The 17,454-nt window shown below is 39.0% G+C and overlaps 1 protein-coding gene across 1 annotated transcript in view; it reads right to left on the bottom strand.

The window, feature by feature from the left end:
• Window positions 1–15,981, bottom strand: part of CSNK1G3 (casein kinase 1 gamma 3) — a 61,630-nt gene extending 45,649 nt beyond the window's left edge. Inside the window, exons 1-3 of the mRNA XM_084278627.1 lie at window positions 15,665–15,981; window positions 12,371–12,411; window positions 3,428–3,497 (exon numbers count right to left, since the gene is read on the bottom strand). Coding sequence (XP_084134753.1) covers window positions 3,428–3,497; window positions 12,371–12,411; window positions 15,665–15,842 — 289 coding nt within the window. The 5' untranslated portion in view covers window positions 15,843–15,981. The remainder of the gene's footprint in view (window positions 1–3,427; window positions 3,498–12,370; window positions 12,412–15,664) is intronic.
• Between the last annotated feature and the right edge of the window lie 1,473 nt (window positions 15,982–17,454).

The following is a 17,454-nucleotide window of genomic DNA, read 5'->3' as shown; positions in this document are numbered from 1 at the left end:
AGGGTTGAGATAAAGACAGTTAATAGGACAGAAAAGGAATAATAATAATACAAATATAAAATATAAGTTATGCACAGCACAACTGCTTACCACACTCAGACCACCAAAGCCAGCTTGTTCCCAAGCTGCTGTCTACACCCCCAGCCAGCTTCTCCCAAGTCGTTGTCGTGGTTTCACCCCGGCTGAGGGCCAAGATCCAACGTGGGGCCCGAAAGGTTGGGATAACGGTAGATCTGACCCTGACCCCATTGTAATTAAGTCAAAGTTGTGATAAGCACTTTGATTTAAGCAGTCTCTGGTCACGATGCTCTGGTATGTCCTCACAAGGCTGTGCTCACAGCTGTGGCAGCAAAAGCACCGTCTGTTGTATGCAATCCTAGCAGGATCCTTTAACATCCTCGGGCTGCGGCTCCTGTTTTCGTTCCCGTACCTCATTTTGGTGTATTTTATGAAAACAGTTTATGATACAGTGATATCGATGATCGTGAACTTGTTCTGGTACTTGTATGAGATTTTGCTGCCCTGTCCACTCTTTGGACAGGAAGGGATTAATAATGGCAGCTGGTATGGTGGGAGTACAGAAAGAAATATCTACGCTGCTTTCTCTTCCTTTGGGCTAAATACAACAGCTCTGGTAACAGTTTTTGAAAATTTCCAATATCCCTGGGATATTCAAACTAGCATTTTGCTGTTGTTATGTTTGGTGAATATGGTTCTGCTTTTGTTTAATATTAAGCAAAGGTTTAGGAATACCACTCAAGAGTGTTCTGCAAGGCCAGATAATCACGAGTGGCAGGGTACGTGGCAGAGTATGGGCAACTACCTAGGCACTTTCTCACGTCCGATGTTTTGGAGTTTCACCCCTGAACAGTTACGGGACCCTGATAAAGTGGCTGCATATCTGAAAAGACATTGCTGTAACTTTCCCAGAGATGCACAGCTTACTGCACTGTGCTGGGCCCTGGCCACTATTTACCAAACACTGCTTGATAGCAGTCAGCACTGTCAGAGGGAAAGGAAGGAAAACAGACCAGCAGAAACTGCAGCTACTGTAACCACTGGGACTAACACTGAGGCCACTGTAACTTCTGTGACTAGCACTGTAGCTGCTGCAACCCCTATGAATGGCACTGCAGCTACTGTAACCACTGGGACTAACACTGAGGCCACTGTAACTTCTGTGACTAGCACTGTGGCTACTGCAACCTGCCCAACTGATGCTGCAGCTACTGCTGCCCCTACAGGAGATACTGTCGGTAAAACAAAAAATCAACCCACATCAGTGTCTGTTGCTCCCATACGAAAGAGGAAATACACAAAGAGAGTTGTTCCTGTAGTGAAGGATGAGGATGAGGATGAAATTGAATCAGGGCCACCTGATGAAGGTCAGGATAAAGCTGGGTCATCTGATGAATGTCAGGATGAAGCAGAACCATCCAAACCATCTCAGGATAAGGCAAAGCCATCTCAACCATCCCGGGATAAGGTTGTTCCATCTCAACCATCTCAGGATGAGGTTGTTGTCACACGATCCCTGTCCCTGAGTGAGCTGCGTGAGGTTCGAAAAGATTTCAGTCGCCGCCCAGGTGAGCACATCATCACTTGGTTGCTCCGGGTGCAGTGTAAGGTGATACATCATCTTCAGAGGGTTTCAGAAATTTGTGTTGCATGTTGCTTAGAGATGAACTCTTTCCCTGACTTTGTTTTTCATCAAAGTGTTTTTCTGCTCCGGAGCTGCAGCCTCTCAATTCTGAGTCCCCCATTACTTTGGAAAGGAAATTATTGGTGGCATGCTGGACTTGGAACCACAGCTCTGGAGAAAAGGGGCTGACGGGAGGAAGGCCGAGGGCGGCTCCGGGACGCGCGGTTCTTGGGGGACGGTCGGGTTCTGGGACGGCTCTGGGTGGCACGGCCTGAGTTGTGGGTTTGGTGAGAAACTGCATTGTGTATCAACAGCTTCATAGATTTTTGCTTTGAAGTCCTGTTAGTATTGTTACATTGTATCTTTCTGTCATCCTAGTAAACTATCCTTATCCCAACCCACAGGCCTCTTATAATTTCTTGATTTTTGGGGTTATTTGCCCCTTCCTCTTCCTTTTCCCTTCCCTTACTTCTCCCCCCCCCCCCTCCCCTTCCCTTTAACCTGCTCTTTTCCTTTAAGGAGCAGGCAGCTGCATGGATCTTGGCCCTCAGCCGGGGTGAAACCACGACAGTCGTATACTGATTACGACATCATATGATATAGAATATTCCTTTGGCCAGTTCGTGTCAGCTGTCCCGGCTGTGTCCCCTCCCAGCTCCTTGTGTATCCCCCAGCCTCCTCACTGGTGGGGTGATGTGAGGAGCATAAAAGGCCTTGACTTAAATGTAAATACTGCTTAGCAACAACGAAAACATCAGTGTGTTATCAATATTATCTTCATCCTAAATGCAAAACACAGCATTAACCAGCTTTCAGGAAGAAAATTAACTCTATCTCAGGCAAAACCAGGACACCCATGACAATCACTAAAATGGGTGCTACGTGGGGTGCCCAAGAAAGTCAGGTAAGACTCAAAAGTAACGTAGAGGGCTCTACTCCTCCTTTGGAAAAAAACATGTTGCTTCAAAACCAGAAGAGGGCTGGACAAGATTGTTCATAAATACTGAAGATAGATACTAACTCACCAGCTTAACCACCTCATTTGCAACCCTAAGGTCTCCTCTTCTTCAAGCAAAGAAGAGAGATCATTCCCCCTTACAGTTTTTCAAGAAGGCAACAGAGAAAGCCATAAAGTTGTTGCAGACTAACTTTGACTTGCCTAAATTTTACACTAAACACCATCCCCCCCTCTTACTAGCTATTTCACAATGGTAGTTCTAATGACAATTTACAACTATTCAGAAAAAAAACCAATGTTATACTCGATGACCTTTTCTAATTAGCAAGTATATATGGCTAAACATTTTGACTAGACACACCACAACTTAATTTTCCATTTATGAAGATGAACAGACAATATTATGTCTTGCAAAGAGTTCTCTGTACAGATGCTTGGTTGCAAACCATTCATACTACAGCAACGAAGAAAAAAGTTCCATATGAATTGAACGCATTGGAAAGTATATTTCTCTCAAGAGTCTTCTAAGAGTACAGAATTATGCAAGCTACCTAACTAGAGAAGCACTTTCCAGTCTCTGCATCAATGAACATAGTTTTGTGAAAGGCAAGAATTAAACAGCCTTGTAATTTCGCACATTCAGAAGTGAAACAAAATGTCTTAAAATACTAGAAGTATGCATTAATCCATCAGTCCCATTAATTCGTGGCACATTTTTTCTACTAGGAAGCCTTTATAAAATAGATTTATACCTCTAAATCAGAAAACTTCTGTGAAAAATTGATGCTGTATTACACTACAGTAAAATGCATGATGCTACTTTTTACCTCCAGATCCTAGCTGCTTGTAGAATCTGTATTCCAAATGTAGCTGTGGTGCTCTCGACTTCATTGGCTCCTGATTTAAAAACAAAAACAACATTTAAAACAAAGCCCCTCTTGTCAAAGCCTAAAAAACTTAATACACTAATCTACTAGCAGCCAAATTAACCCTACCACCTCCAAACCACATGGAAAGTTTGAATGTGTCTTCCAAATGACCAATAGTTAAGAAAATAAGAAATTTCAACCACAGTCAGGCAAGACTAGAGCATATGAGGACATTCACATCTTGTATTGTTCCATACAACTGGGGTCTAACATGCAAACCCCATCACAGACCCACAATGGAATAGCTAAAACATCATTTATCTCTGCAAAGCCTGTGGGTGATGTGTCTGTTAGCTTTCAAAAGGTGGCACTGATATGCAGCTTAAAAGATCGAAAAGGCTGTCCAGGCACATCCTATACGTAGACATATCTTTCTAAAAAAAATTATCCTAGGATCTTGAAAAAAGAAAAAAAACACCCAAACAAATCTTTCTACCACATAGTAACAGTTTAGCAGAAATTAAGTAGCACCATAGTAAACTATAAAATTTGTCAAAAGAAAAAAGCACACCAGAATAAATCTGTAGTTTAAATCTTTCTTTTCCCAATATAATTTACATAAAGTTAATGAAATCTTAGCTCTCTGTTCTTCATACTAATGTGGGAAAATCTCACAGAATGAAGTGATATGAAATCAAGCACAGGAGTACACAAGTAGCCTAAATCAATGTCATAACTTCTAGACTATGTCCCTTCGCAAAGTAAAAGGTACTTTATCGTAAGATTTTTAAAACAGTTTCCTACAGCATCTTTCAGAAAGTACGCCTGGTTTCTTATGATACTTAACATCTTCCAACAAATCATTGATAATCTGGACATTAACTGTGTGTTCTTATACAGACTGCTCCTAATGGAACTGCAGCATGTCATTATTAGCAAGATTGTTACTGCGCATATCAGCAACAGCTGATACTTCAGGATGTTAATTTTCAGGGAAAATTTGGGTAAGGTGCTCATCTCATCACACCATCTTCTCTAGAAGCTATCTGTTAATCAACCTGTGTTGTTTCCCAGTGGTACACCCTGGCTGTAGAAACCATAAGCCAATGTGCAATCATGAGAAACTTAGTCCTCTTCCTAAACCCGTCCTTCCTCCAACATTTGGGTATTTCAAATTGCTGATACTTAACACCCAACGTCCTTGTCTGGGTATATTTAAGTATCGGATTCTGCCAGGGTGCCAAAGGTAGAGGCCCAAAAGTAAAAAGGGCCAACATAACAGCTTCTACAAAAACCAGACAGAATATATACTTTTTATGCCGCAGAGTATTCATACTAGCTGAACATCAGAACTACTACCAACAGAGAGAGCAACTGTCTAAACCAAAAAGGTGCTGGTCCTTCATAAACTTAATTTCTAAGCAAGACTAATGATATCTATAAAGTAGAATTTTCCACTTCATCAGGACAGAAATGTGTGTGGGTCAGTGCTTAGATACTGTTTAATTTAGGTTTAAATGGACTAACTGGGACTGAATATCCTTGAAGACCAGCTGAAAGACTGAAGAAGAGGAACCCTCCTGTCCCAGCAGGCGCCCTGAGCTCAAGAATGCACAGGAACTAGGGGAAAGGCACAGGTGGCAGGGGGAGATCGTGACCACCCACCCAATTCAAGGACTGCGCAAATGACCACCTCCACCACCTTCAAGGACCATGCATGCTAATTTGAATATGCTTGACCAATACTAATTACTAACCATTTAGTGTAAATTTAGGGGAGTTTTTCTACTCCTGTAAGAAGAAAAACATGTTGTACATTCTGTGTGGAGTGTGCTGGCTGGGTGGAATTGCCACCTAGCACCCATCTCTGCGCAGACAAGGAATAAATCCAATGCTCTGCTCTGTGTGTCTACTGGCATACTGCAGACCAGGTTATGATCCCACTTTTGGAACATCAACTGGGCCATGTAAGGGCCCTACATATAGCTTATGAGGAGAATACCTTTATTTATTGTCAAGTGTTAAAGATATATCCCTTAACAGAACACTTGACTGCTAAAGTGCAACTAAACAGTAGTTTAAACTAAAGCAAATCTGTGCAGCTATCAACCTTTCAATACTCAGCATTCAGAGGTGTAAGTAAATACAGTATGAATCATGTTACTGAAAAATTTGAACTTTTTAGAAAACCACACAAATTTAGCTACTAGCTTGCTTTCAGGAGTATTACACTGTTACAAGTCTGTTACAAAATATACCACTCTACATGCCCCCTGAAGTTTGTAATTCTTCCTGCTAAGAGGAAAAGACTTTAGTCCATAAATGTCTGTGTGTCTTCTGAATGTACTAGGATAGGACACTAGTTTATGGGCAGTTTGATTTTGTTTGCATTAATAGTCAGTACATTAAGAACTTAAACACTGCTCAGTATCACAAGACTAAAGATGAAAAATAGTTAGCATGCATTAAATTCATGTAAATAAGACAAAAAAACCCTGTCCTACCTAAAAGAAACGGCTTCCACTACTACATAAACAGTTATACTTTTTCAAATGAATGCTGCAAAAAAGACTTTTGACGAGCCTCCAGAAGGCAAATGTTCTGTAACAGTCAAGCCTACTTGGCAACTGCACACCAGCCAAAGACTCACGTTAAGCTCCATCTACCACAGTGAGAATTAAATACTTTTACACTCTCCATTAATGGTGATTAAAATGTAATAATGTAATGGAATAAACTACTATGTAATTTCCAAAAGTTTCTTTCTAATGGGCTTTGAGGAAACCCAAACATTACAAATTTTCAAGAACTCCGATGTTAACCTAAAGCACAATATTAACATTCAGCTATTACCTGCTTCTAATGTTTTTATTAATTCAATGAGAACTCCTACTCAGTCTATCTTCTGTCTCTTATTTTTCTTAAGCAACAGCAAACAAAAGGTATTTTCAGGAAAAAAAAAATTAAAAGTAGGACTCTTGTTACAGCAAAAGGTCAGAGTTGCACCTGTAGAAGTACCACAGCCTTCTAGAGAGTTTCTGAAATGCTACCATTCTAGACTGCAATAATCCTTTAAAAATAAAAAAAAAAAGGAGCAGAAACCTTTCTGCTCCTTTTCTGAACAGAAAGAAGCCTTTCAGTTCCAAGGTTCGAGCCTTGGAACCAACCCCAAATTTATTTCCACACACACTCCACTTAAAATTATATGCATTAAAATCTCAATGATTAATAAATCATGGAATTAAGTATTACAAATTAAGAGCAGCAGTGGCTACCTCCTAACTTGCTGGTTTTCACTTGCTGGTTTTCACACAAAGACAGAAAAACTGACTTGCTTCCAGAAGCAGCTTAAACTGAAAATCCTTTACTTGGTATTTTGTTAGCAGCTAAGTGTCCTGCAGAGGAGATAAGGTTAGCCAATGGAGAAATTTTTCAAAGGAAAAGGGAAGCAGAACGACGAAGAAAAAGCTGAACAGGGAATTGGAGATTTAAATAGAGGGTCATGTTAATAACAGTAATAAGTTAACAATAAATGAAAAGGCGAGCAGGAAATATACAATTCATGTATACCAAATAGTTATTGCTAAAGAACTACCTGATCACACAATACCAACTTGTACACTTATAGCAGAAACAAAAACAATACTAGACAGCACAACTGATAAAGGCCAGTTCTTACAAGTCTCATTCCTGTTCTTCAAAAAGTTCTAACCTTTCAAACTTGAGTATCAATTCAACCAGAATAGGAGAAATTCAAAGACGACAAATTATGCTTAAGAAAATGTTACCATTTTACCAAAATAAATATGCATTAACCTACAAACTTTACACATTAAAATGCATATATTGTATGACCCTCAGACAGTAACTGTTTAAAATATATCCTTACAGAAGTTCTGAAGTTGCCATAAACATCATGAACAGGAACATCCTTGTCTAATTTTGTCCACAAGGAATATATTAATTCAACACAACTAGAGTTTAAATCAAAACAGTAGTTATAAAATCCAATTACTTTTGACATCAGAAGTACTCCTGCAAGCTGCTGTATAAATGCAGCTATTATAACTCATGCTCTTAAGAAAAACCCACACCTTCCTGGAATAAACTATACAGTTACCAGTTACACTCAAAACATCTGGCACAGGAGATGTCTTGCTGCTCAGAAGAAAACAGGACATCAACCATCAAATGCTTCCATGAGGAATACAAATGCATTTTTAGGAGACAGTGCAGAAGAAATATTACCACAGCAGTACAAGCCAAGGATTACTGTTCAAACTGGCACACACATTAAATGCATAAGTGTATTGGGTCTGGTTGAGCTGGAGTTAACCTTCCCCACAGCAGCTGCGCTGTGTATTGGTAAGTAGAAAGGTGTTGATAACACATCAGGGTTTTGGCTACTGCTGATAGGGCTGGCACACATCAATGCTGTCTCTCCAACATTCCCCAATCACCAACAGCCTGCGGGTGGGCAAGATCCTGGGCAGAGACACAGCCAGGATAGGTGATCCCAGCAGACCAAAGGGATATTCCATACTATATGACATCTGCTCAGCAATAAAGCTAAGAGAAAGGGATTTCTGCAAGGCCTTTGACACAGTCCCCCACAATCTCTTTCTCTCTAAGTTGGAAAGATATGGATTTGATGGGTGGACTGTTCAGTGGATAAGGAATTATCTGGATGGTCACATCCAGAGGGTGGTGGTCAATGGCTCCAAGTCCAGATGGAAGACTGGGACAAGCGGTGTTCTTCAGGGATCTGTCCTGGGACCAGTGCTGGTCAATATCTTTATTAATGATATTGACAGTGGGATTGAGTGCACCCTCAGCAAATTTGCTGATGACACGAAGCTCAGTGGTGAAGTTAATGTGCCAGAGGGATGGAATGCTGTCCAGAGGGACCTGGACAAGCTGGAGAAGTGGGGCCAGGTGAACCTCATGAAGTTCAACAAAACCAAGTGTAGTGTCCTGCACCTGAGTCCGGACAATCCCTATTATCCATACAAGTTAGGAGATGATGTGCTTGAAAGCAGACTTGAGAGTACTTATGGATGAGAAGCTGGGCATGAGCCACCAATGTGCATCTGCAGCCCAGAAGGCCAACTGCATCCTGGGCTGCATCAGAAGAAGTGTGGCCAGCAGATCAAGAGAGGTGATTCTGCCCCTCTACTCTGCCCTGGTGAGACCTCACCTGGAGTACTGTGTCCAGCTTTGGAGCCCTCAACACAAGGAGGACATGGGCCTGTTGGAGAATGTCCAGAGGAAGGCCACAAAAATTATCAAAGGGCTGGAGCACCTCTCCTATGAAGACAGCCTGAGATACTCCGGCTTGTTCAGCTTGCAAAAGAGAAGGCTCCAGGGAGACCTCACAGCAGCCTTCCAATACCTGAAAGCTGGGGAAGAACTGTTCACAAGGGCATGTAGTAATAGGATGAGGGGTAATGGTTCTAAACTAGAAAAAGGAGATTTGATTTGGGTATTAGGAAAAAGTTCTTAAATATGAGGGTGGTAGATCACTGGAACAGGTTGCTCAGACAAGTAATGAATGTCTCATCCCTGGAGACATTCAAGGTCAGGCTTTATGGGGCTCTGAGCACCCTAGTGTATTTAAAGGTGTCCCCACTTACTGCGGGGGGGTTGGACTAGACGACCTCTAAAGAACCCTTCCAACCTAACACATTCTACAAATTTATGATTGTCTGCAGATGGAAAGTAGAAAGTGAACCTTTTGTTTCCACATATGACTTCTGCTTTCTTAAACTGCTTTTATCCTGATCCACAAGTTTTTTTTCCATCTTATTTTCTCCCTTATCCAGTCTTGCTGAGGTAGGGAATGATAGAGCAGCTTGGTGGACACCTCGTGTCCAGCCAGGGTAAACCAATCACAGCCCTTTTTGGCCCACAAAATGGGGCACAAGGAATGTGAGATAAAGATAATAACGGGGAGATGTAATGGCCAAAACATGGACATAACAATGTTAGAGAGCAGAATGATCTTGGAGAATTTTGCTGAATTTTTGGCTGCAATTGTGATGAAGGGTTCTGTGAGAAGCTGCTAGAAGTTTCTCCCATATCCCACAGAGCCAAAACCAGGTGCTTCCAAAAAGGACACATCACTGGTCAGGAATGAGCTCATCAGTGACAGCAGTAGAGCCTTTGGGATAACAGAGCTAAGGTGGCAGGGGCAGGGGGGGGAAGGGTGAAGGGGAAACAAACCAAAACCACCAAGAGCAATTCCAGTCAGAGGCGAGTAAGAAGATGTGAGAGGAACAATCCTGCTGACACCACTTTAAGTGCTGAAGGAGGGAGAGGAGGTGCTCCATGTGCTGCTGCAAAAGACCTCACCTGGAGAAGACCCTGGTGAGGCAGGTTGCCCCCTGCAGCCTATGGAGTTCCACCATGCAGCACATACCCACATGCAGCGCATGAGACCCCAAAGGAGGCTGTGATCTCATGAGAGATCCAGACTACTGTCAGGACCTGTGGCCCCATGGGGGACCCACACCAGGGCAGTCTAGTCCTGAAGGACTGTGGCTTGTGGGAGGGACCCATGCTGGAATAGTTGGTAGAGGACTCTCTCCCATGGGAGAGATCCTATGGTGGAATAGGGGAAGAGTGTAAGGAGTCCTCCCCCTGAGGAGGAAGAAGCAGCAGAGAATGTGTGACAAACCAACCCCCATCCCTATCCCTTTGTGTCACTGGATAGGGGAAAGATGTAGAGAAATCATGAATGAAGTTGAGTCAGTTAAGAAAGGAGGGGTATAGAGGGAGGAGTTTTAAGATCTGGTGTGATTTTCTCATTACCCTACTCTGATTTGATTGGCAATAAATTGATTTCCCTTAGTCAAGTCTGGTTTGCCCTGATAGTAATTGGTGATTCCTCCCTGTCCATATCTCACAGAATCCTAGAATGGTTTGCATTAAAGAGCATCTAGTTCCAGCACCCTGACATGGGGTCTTGACCTGTGACTCTTCATTATATTTTCTCTCCCCTCTTCAGCCAAGGAGGGGGAGTGATAGAGCAGCTTTGGTAGCACCTGGCACCCAGTCAGGGTCAACCCACCACAATACCTTCAAGTAGCCCCACTCAGGATGGCTAAAGTTGAACTACAACAGGTGTAGAACAGAGGGAATTCAGGATAACAAAACAAAAACTGAGCACATAGGCATAAAAACTGGCCTCAAAACACAAAGGTAGTCATTACCAGAAATAGGGTTAGGCTACACGTCAAAAGGAAAATTGTTAGGCTTACATGTTAAAAGGAAAATTACGGTAAATACGATATATCTAAGTAAAGTCTTGGCACTCTCCAATGAGAGAAGAAAAAGGAGCAGAAACCAAAATGCAAATAAATCCTACAATATGATGCAGCTGCTTTTAGGAGTCTGAACCTTCCAATGTGGAAATAAATTTGAAAGATACAAAAAAAAAATAATCGACAACTATACGGAAAGAAGCCACTAGTTCTACCTACTTATAAATGATGAAACGTGCTCCTATCTGTTATCTACTGCAAAGACACTGTAGCTTTTCATATAACTAATTTAAGAAAACAACTCAAAAGGTTAACTACATATTCCGACTTCTTTAAGCACCAGTAGTAAGTCACAGATATACTTTACTACACTGGTTCTTTAGTGACTTCGAAGTTAATCAATAACAATACTTAAAGCGTTTTACACAACTGTAAATAAACAGCTGTATCCTTAAGTAATTTGGAAACAAAGTAGAAGTTACCACTGAACGGTATCTTTGAGTGTTGAAATGGGTTCAAATGGTAGCTAAATTTATTAATAGATACATAAATAGAATAAAAATGTTTTTTCCAACACCCACTGATCAGATTAAAAAGTTCTCTTACTCCACATCTAACAATTAGTGCTTAAAAGAAAAAAAATCCCTATCTTGCAAACTATTTCTGGATGTGTTTTAGAGTAAACAGCCCTTAATTAGAGGAATTCTCTTCAAGTTTTACCAGATACACAAAGTAACTTCAAGATATTTTAAAACAAAATTAATTTAAATCTGATACAACCCACAAACAGTAGCTTTCAAAACTGCACCCAGTGTTGCTGTTTCAAAGCATAACTTGGATGTTTTTAAATCTGTAAATACTCCTGAAATAACTATTTTTCTAAGCAACCATAGTGATACAAATATTTTTCAAGAGTTTATTATATATATTTGTAATGCTTTTTACATTCCACATCTAAAACCATGTATTTCTGTTCCAATAGTTTGCTGTTCCATTTATGGAACCAGAAATTCACCATACTATGCTATAAAACTGTTCTTTCCTACAGCAGCAACAAAATATTAATGTGAATCCTAAAATTCCTTCAATGACAAAAAGTAAACAACAGGATTTCACCATGAAATAGTTTGGTTAAAAACCCCCAGTCATTTACCAAGTAGTTTAAAGCATCCAAAAGTAAAATATGAAAATTGGAATCACTGCAATTAAAATATATCTACCAACACAGAAGAAAAAGTTTGTGGTGGGACTAGGGGTGTTAAAATACAGACAATCTACAGAGTTTCTGAGTTTTTCTAGTCGTCTGATGTCCAATTCACATTGAATTTGGTGTTCTCTAATCATCACACACAAAATGAATCTATTAGGAAGACTACTGAGCATATCCTTGAAATAATAATTAATTATCAACAACTTTACACACATAAATTTAGCTTTGAGAACAGTGACAACAATTAGCACTGGCTTTATTTAACATGACCAAAACTTATAGTTACATCTATCACTAACTGCTTTCATCTAGTCAGTTAAAAACATAGAAGATTATTAAGGATTTCAATTAAGGAAATCAAACCATTATATATGGAAGGAAAATTCTGATTAGTTTCTTAGGCCAAATTTTTTAAAAAAAGTAACTTACCAGCTTAATTGCCACATATTCACTTGTGTATAAATTTTTGCCTTGAAAAAAAACACAAAAACAAGAATGTGAGACATTGGCTTTGCTGTTAAAGTGAAATGCCATTTATACCTCAAGAAATTCTTTGAACCATTTTTGATTTTATGGTGCTAGGTGTTCTGGCAGTGACTTAAATGTTTTACTAGTCTGATACGTAGTTTAAATTTAACTTTGTTCTTGAGTAGTGTAAGAAATGGCAATTTCACTGAGAGAGTTTCAGCTATTTCACCAAGTCTGCAAAACTCTTATATACAGAAAAGCTTGAAAAATGGTAAATTATTGTAAGTAGAAAGTCATATTTTACATTTTCACATCTGTTACTGAAAGCTACTTAAAATTTTAAGTTACCACAAAGTTTTAGAACACTAACAAGTTAGAATTAACAGGACCTTCTCCCCATCCTCATCCCTGTTATGTAATTTACTAAGTTTAAAGTTAGGACAAACCCAGCAACAATATTACTGAGTAAAAGCATTTGGAACATGCACCTGCTGCTTTAAAACTGAACCTGTAACTGCATAAGCATATTTTAACAAGGATCACTTCAATATGTGCATAATAACTAAAATATTAAACCAGGATTGTAGGTGTAAAAATAAAAAACACTTCAAGGAAAAATTAAGTTTTCACTTCTGACCATTTCTCTAGTCTTCAAAAGAGTTTAGTGAGTATTGTTTTTAATGACAACTATTTTTTTTTCTCTGTAGTATTACTCAGGTCTGAATTTCTCGTGTTTAACTGAGCTTTGTTAAATATATCAAACCAGGAAAGATAAGGATCAAGTCAAAAAGGCTCTCTGAGAAGACAGTTATATTTATAGTTAAAGATGCACATACAGCTACAGTTAAGTGACTGGATATTGGGTTCCAGTAGCAAAATGCAGTAAAGGCAGGCTTAGAATTCTGAAGAAACATCAGAAGGGGCATTCTAACTTTCCATGTGGTGATTCAAGACAACTGTCTCTAAATATGGGAGACAACAGACTGAAGATCACTGTTGATCTCTAAGCACATAACAGGTGTTGTGTAATGCATCATATGCAGCAGCAACAAGCCTTCTTTTATCTTAACAGTTCATCTACAGTTTATCTTAACTGTAACTCAGAACAACCTTAGCAGATCGATATCCAAAATGATTTAATACTTTGCAAGGTAACGGCTGTACTCATTTGGCACACAGAGCCCATTCAGCATTTGAGGCATAACCAGTACAGAAGTCTGGCAATTCATTTCTTCTCAGGCCAAAGAACTACAATGACTACTGACTTGTAAGGCATTTTTATCTCCTAAAGTGCAACTTCTATTTAACAACTTCATCTGTCCTTTAGGATTCTACCCTAAGAGACATACTCAAAATATAGCCCAGTTTGAGACAGTACATAAGACTAACAGTGCTGTTCTTCATCTTCCACATTTGCAAGTGACTTGCTACTGTACTAAACACAAAAATAACAAATTTAAATCAGAATCTATATTACCAATCTTAACTCCTGCTTTCAGTAATTTATACAATTAAAATACTTTACCCCACAAATAACAATAAATAAGGATTTGAAATATCTATTATATATAGAAAAAAGGAAGACGTTGAAAGGAGAAAGCCTGCACTTGTCCTGGCAGCAGCTGAAGGACAACACACTACACTTTTCTTCCTGTTTCTTTTATTTGTTTGTCCCATTTTATGTCAGTAATATTAGACTGTAAGTCTTAACTACTTTAAGAATTCAGAATTAAATAGAGTATTTCACTCTGCATCTGTTGCAAGCAAATGAGTTAATCTGACAGTGATCTAAAATAGCTAAATCAACTCTTTATGTTGCAACTGCTCCAAGACAGCAGAGAGGAAAAAAATTAATTTAGTTTACAGCTGTCTTCAGTAGTAAATGTAACATCATTTATACTGCTTTTAGTTCATGGAGAGGTTTATGAGAAAAAGTACAATTGAAAGCAAATTTAGAGATGTTTAAGACAAGCTTAAGACAGAGCTTCAACTTGACTTCTGAACTGCAGAGACATGTATAATACTGTAGAGGTACTTACATATTAATAGGAATAATAAGACTACCTTTTATTGACTGTGTTAAAAACAGTATCCACACTGAGAGCTCCAGAAATGTTATCTTTCATCCCTGTACAGTATTAACACAAACTTGTTTACATTCTAACTCAGAGTAGACAGAAGCCTTCCAAAAAGTACCATATTAAAACCACTATATATAATGCAAGCATTGTATTAAAAACATTGTCAGGAGGACAATGAATAGCAATTCTACAAGAGGCAGAAAGAAGATCAACAGAAACACAACACCTACAAAGCCCACCCTACCATCAAACACCCTACTTACAAGCCCTTCTCTTTAAACCTTGAAACAGGGCATGAACTCAAGCCTTCCAGAATACTGGAATAAATTCTTGCCATTAAGCACCAAGTTACATTTGTTAACACATAAATGATTCAAGATCTTTAAAACTCTGGCTAGTCACACTGTCATCATGGAAATTCATTACCCCAAAAGTAAGTATATGCTCTTCCAAAAAGCACACACACTGATCATTTAGCATCTATTCTTAAATAAATATCCCAGCTTTGCTGCCCAAAATCTTCAAAATTCCACAGGTCTTTTTCAGACCATCCCTTCTTCACCATTAGATTTTCATCCACCTGTTCAGCAAGGAACTGAGTGAATTACCATCTTCCGGAGATTGATGGATTCTGACTGACCCTGACTGACAGTAGCTCACTGTTCAGCCTCACTACACTGCTGCTGATGAAAAGGAAAACAAGAGGAATCCAAGAGTTGGCTGCTATTGAAAACATTTTATTGCCTGCTGAAGTGTCTGCAAGACCGAAGTACTGTAAGCCAGGCCTACTGGACAAGAAAGTTTCACATACACTTAGTCCCAAATACATCTGAATAAAATTCAGGAAGCCAAGAAAGGTAGCAAAATACAACCACCATAAAGGAATTTTCAGTATCTTGGAAAAAACAACTGAATAAATTTAGGATAGCACCAAACATTGTTGCAAAACATTTTTAGTCCCAAAAAGTGTCCTGCTGCAGAGAATGTCAATTTGTGAAAGAGCTTGCACTGGACGGGGTCAACAACAGAAGATGTGAAAGGCAAATGTAACCTATCTGAAGCTTGAAAGGAGTTTGAAGAGCTGTATGGTGTGTTCACGTAGGCATTTTCATGCCTAGACCGCATACAATGGCCCTGAATGATGTAAACTGAAATAAAAAAACAAGGATCATACCTAATCGTAGTTCTCCAAAATTACCACATCCAATTTTTTTGCCAACTCTGAAGTTAGGTCCAACCATCAACACTCCAGAATTTGAAGAACCAGTTCCACGTGGATTATGTCCTGACCTCCCACTAGGCCGTGCCACTCTGTCATCTGGCTTGTCCTTGTCTTTCTTTTTGTTCTCCATGTCAAGTTTACGGTACTCCACTTTGATTCCTTCTTCTTTTTTAAAATCAGAATAAGCAATCTCCAGTTGGATGATGTGAGAATGAAAGCATCACTGGTGAAGTGCCAAGCTGGTTACAGTCAGTAGGAAGTTAACAGCAGCATATTCATCCCATTCGCAAGGACTTGGTAGTATCTATAGTAGCAATGTATCTCCAGAATGTACAACTCCAGCAATATTTACTAGTATTTACAGGAATTCTGTTAAAGAAAAACAAAGTTATTCAATACAGTAAGATTCTTGTACAAAACTGGCTCACCCTTGAACTAGTCATAAAATTAAGCTATAACTAATTATATATGCTTTAAAGATCTATGAAAACTACTACCATAAGGTTAAAGCCTCTGAGTCTAGCATATGATGGCAAGAAATAATGGTGTGACAGAAGTGAGCTAAAAAAAAATCTCACGGCTTAATGCAACAGATACTTTTATAAAAGCCCAACAAAACAAAAAAATCCCAAAACACAAACCCCTAACTTACAGAACTACTTCCCGATTATGGAGACACACTAATATGAACATTTATAGGCTCTCTGTATCCTATGACACCTCTGCAAAAGAAAGTATTTTTATTTCTGCTTGTTTTTTTCACCAGTACTATCTGGTAATCTAAGGAAATGATCAGGCTGCACAATTACAGTTATAGAAATATATTAAAACTTAAAATGATTCTATTATCTTAATTATAAATTTAAAGAAACAAAATTTACACTTGGCAAGGAGACCTCAGTTCTTTCAGTTATTTACTTCTCCCCTGTCCCATTTATCTCAAATTGTCTTCCTCATTCTTGTCCACCATTTAGCATCATTGCCCAGACAACAATTCCACCATGGATTTCAACAAAAACATAATGCTGGCTTTCGATTGCAATGAAGAATCCCAAGAAAGCTTTCATTTTTAATTCATCGATAAGGATAGAGGATGTAGTTTTCTATTTGACAACAGTGGTTTAAAAGCCCAAAATTCAGAAGATAGGTAGCTACCACATAGCCAATCTTTCAGGGAAAGTTAAGTATCTGTTCAAAATTATTCTGCTACATTTGCTTCGGTGGTGGGAATAAAAAGAAAAGTAAAAGAAAACATCCTCTGGAAAACTAATGTATTTCATGTGCTAGAGTCCACTTTTAAAGATAACGCACAGGAGATTATTTTAAACACTTTGCACTGAAGACACTTTTATTTCTTAGACCTATTTCTCACAAAGTAAAACTATTACATCACACCACAGCTTATTATAGCATTTTAAAAATCAAAGACTCGGTAGATAGGAAACCCAAATAATATGCACAACCACCAAAAAACCTGCATCTGTTGAATCATAGATATTCATAACATGATCATAACTAGGTGATATTTGAAAATCACTAAACAACAGCTGACTAACCTATCACCTGAACAATGAAGGACAGGGAAATCTGGCAAAGAAACATCATCATCTTACCATGAAAGGTGGAATGAAAGACTTATTCTAAATCAATCAATCAAAACACACAAATGCAGGTTCCAATCCAAGCAGACCAGTTTAATGCAATGGAAAGGACTTAAGCAATGAGTAATGAATGCAATGGTG

This window comes from Gallinula chloropus (assembly GCF_964237585.1).
Source record: "Gallinula chloropus genome assembly, chromosome: Z".
In the NCBI taxonomy this organism is placed as follows: Eukaryota; Metazoa; Chordata; class Aves; order Gruiformes; family Rallidae; genus Gallinula; species Gallinula chloropus.
This window is presented reverse-complemented; position numbering and strand designations above follow the sequence as displayed.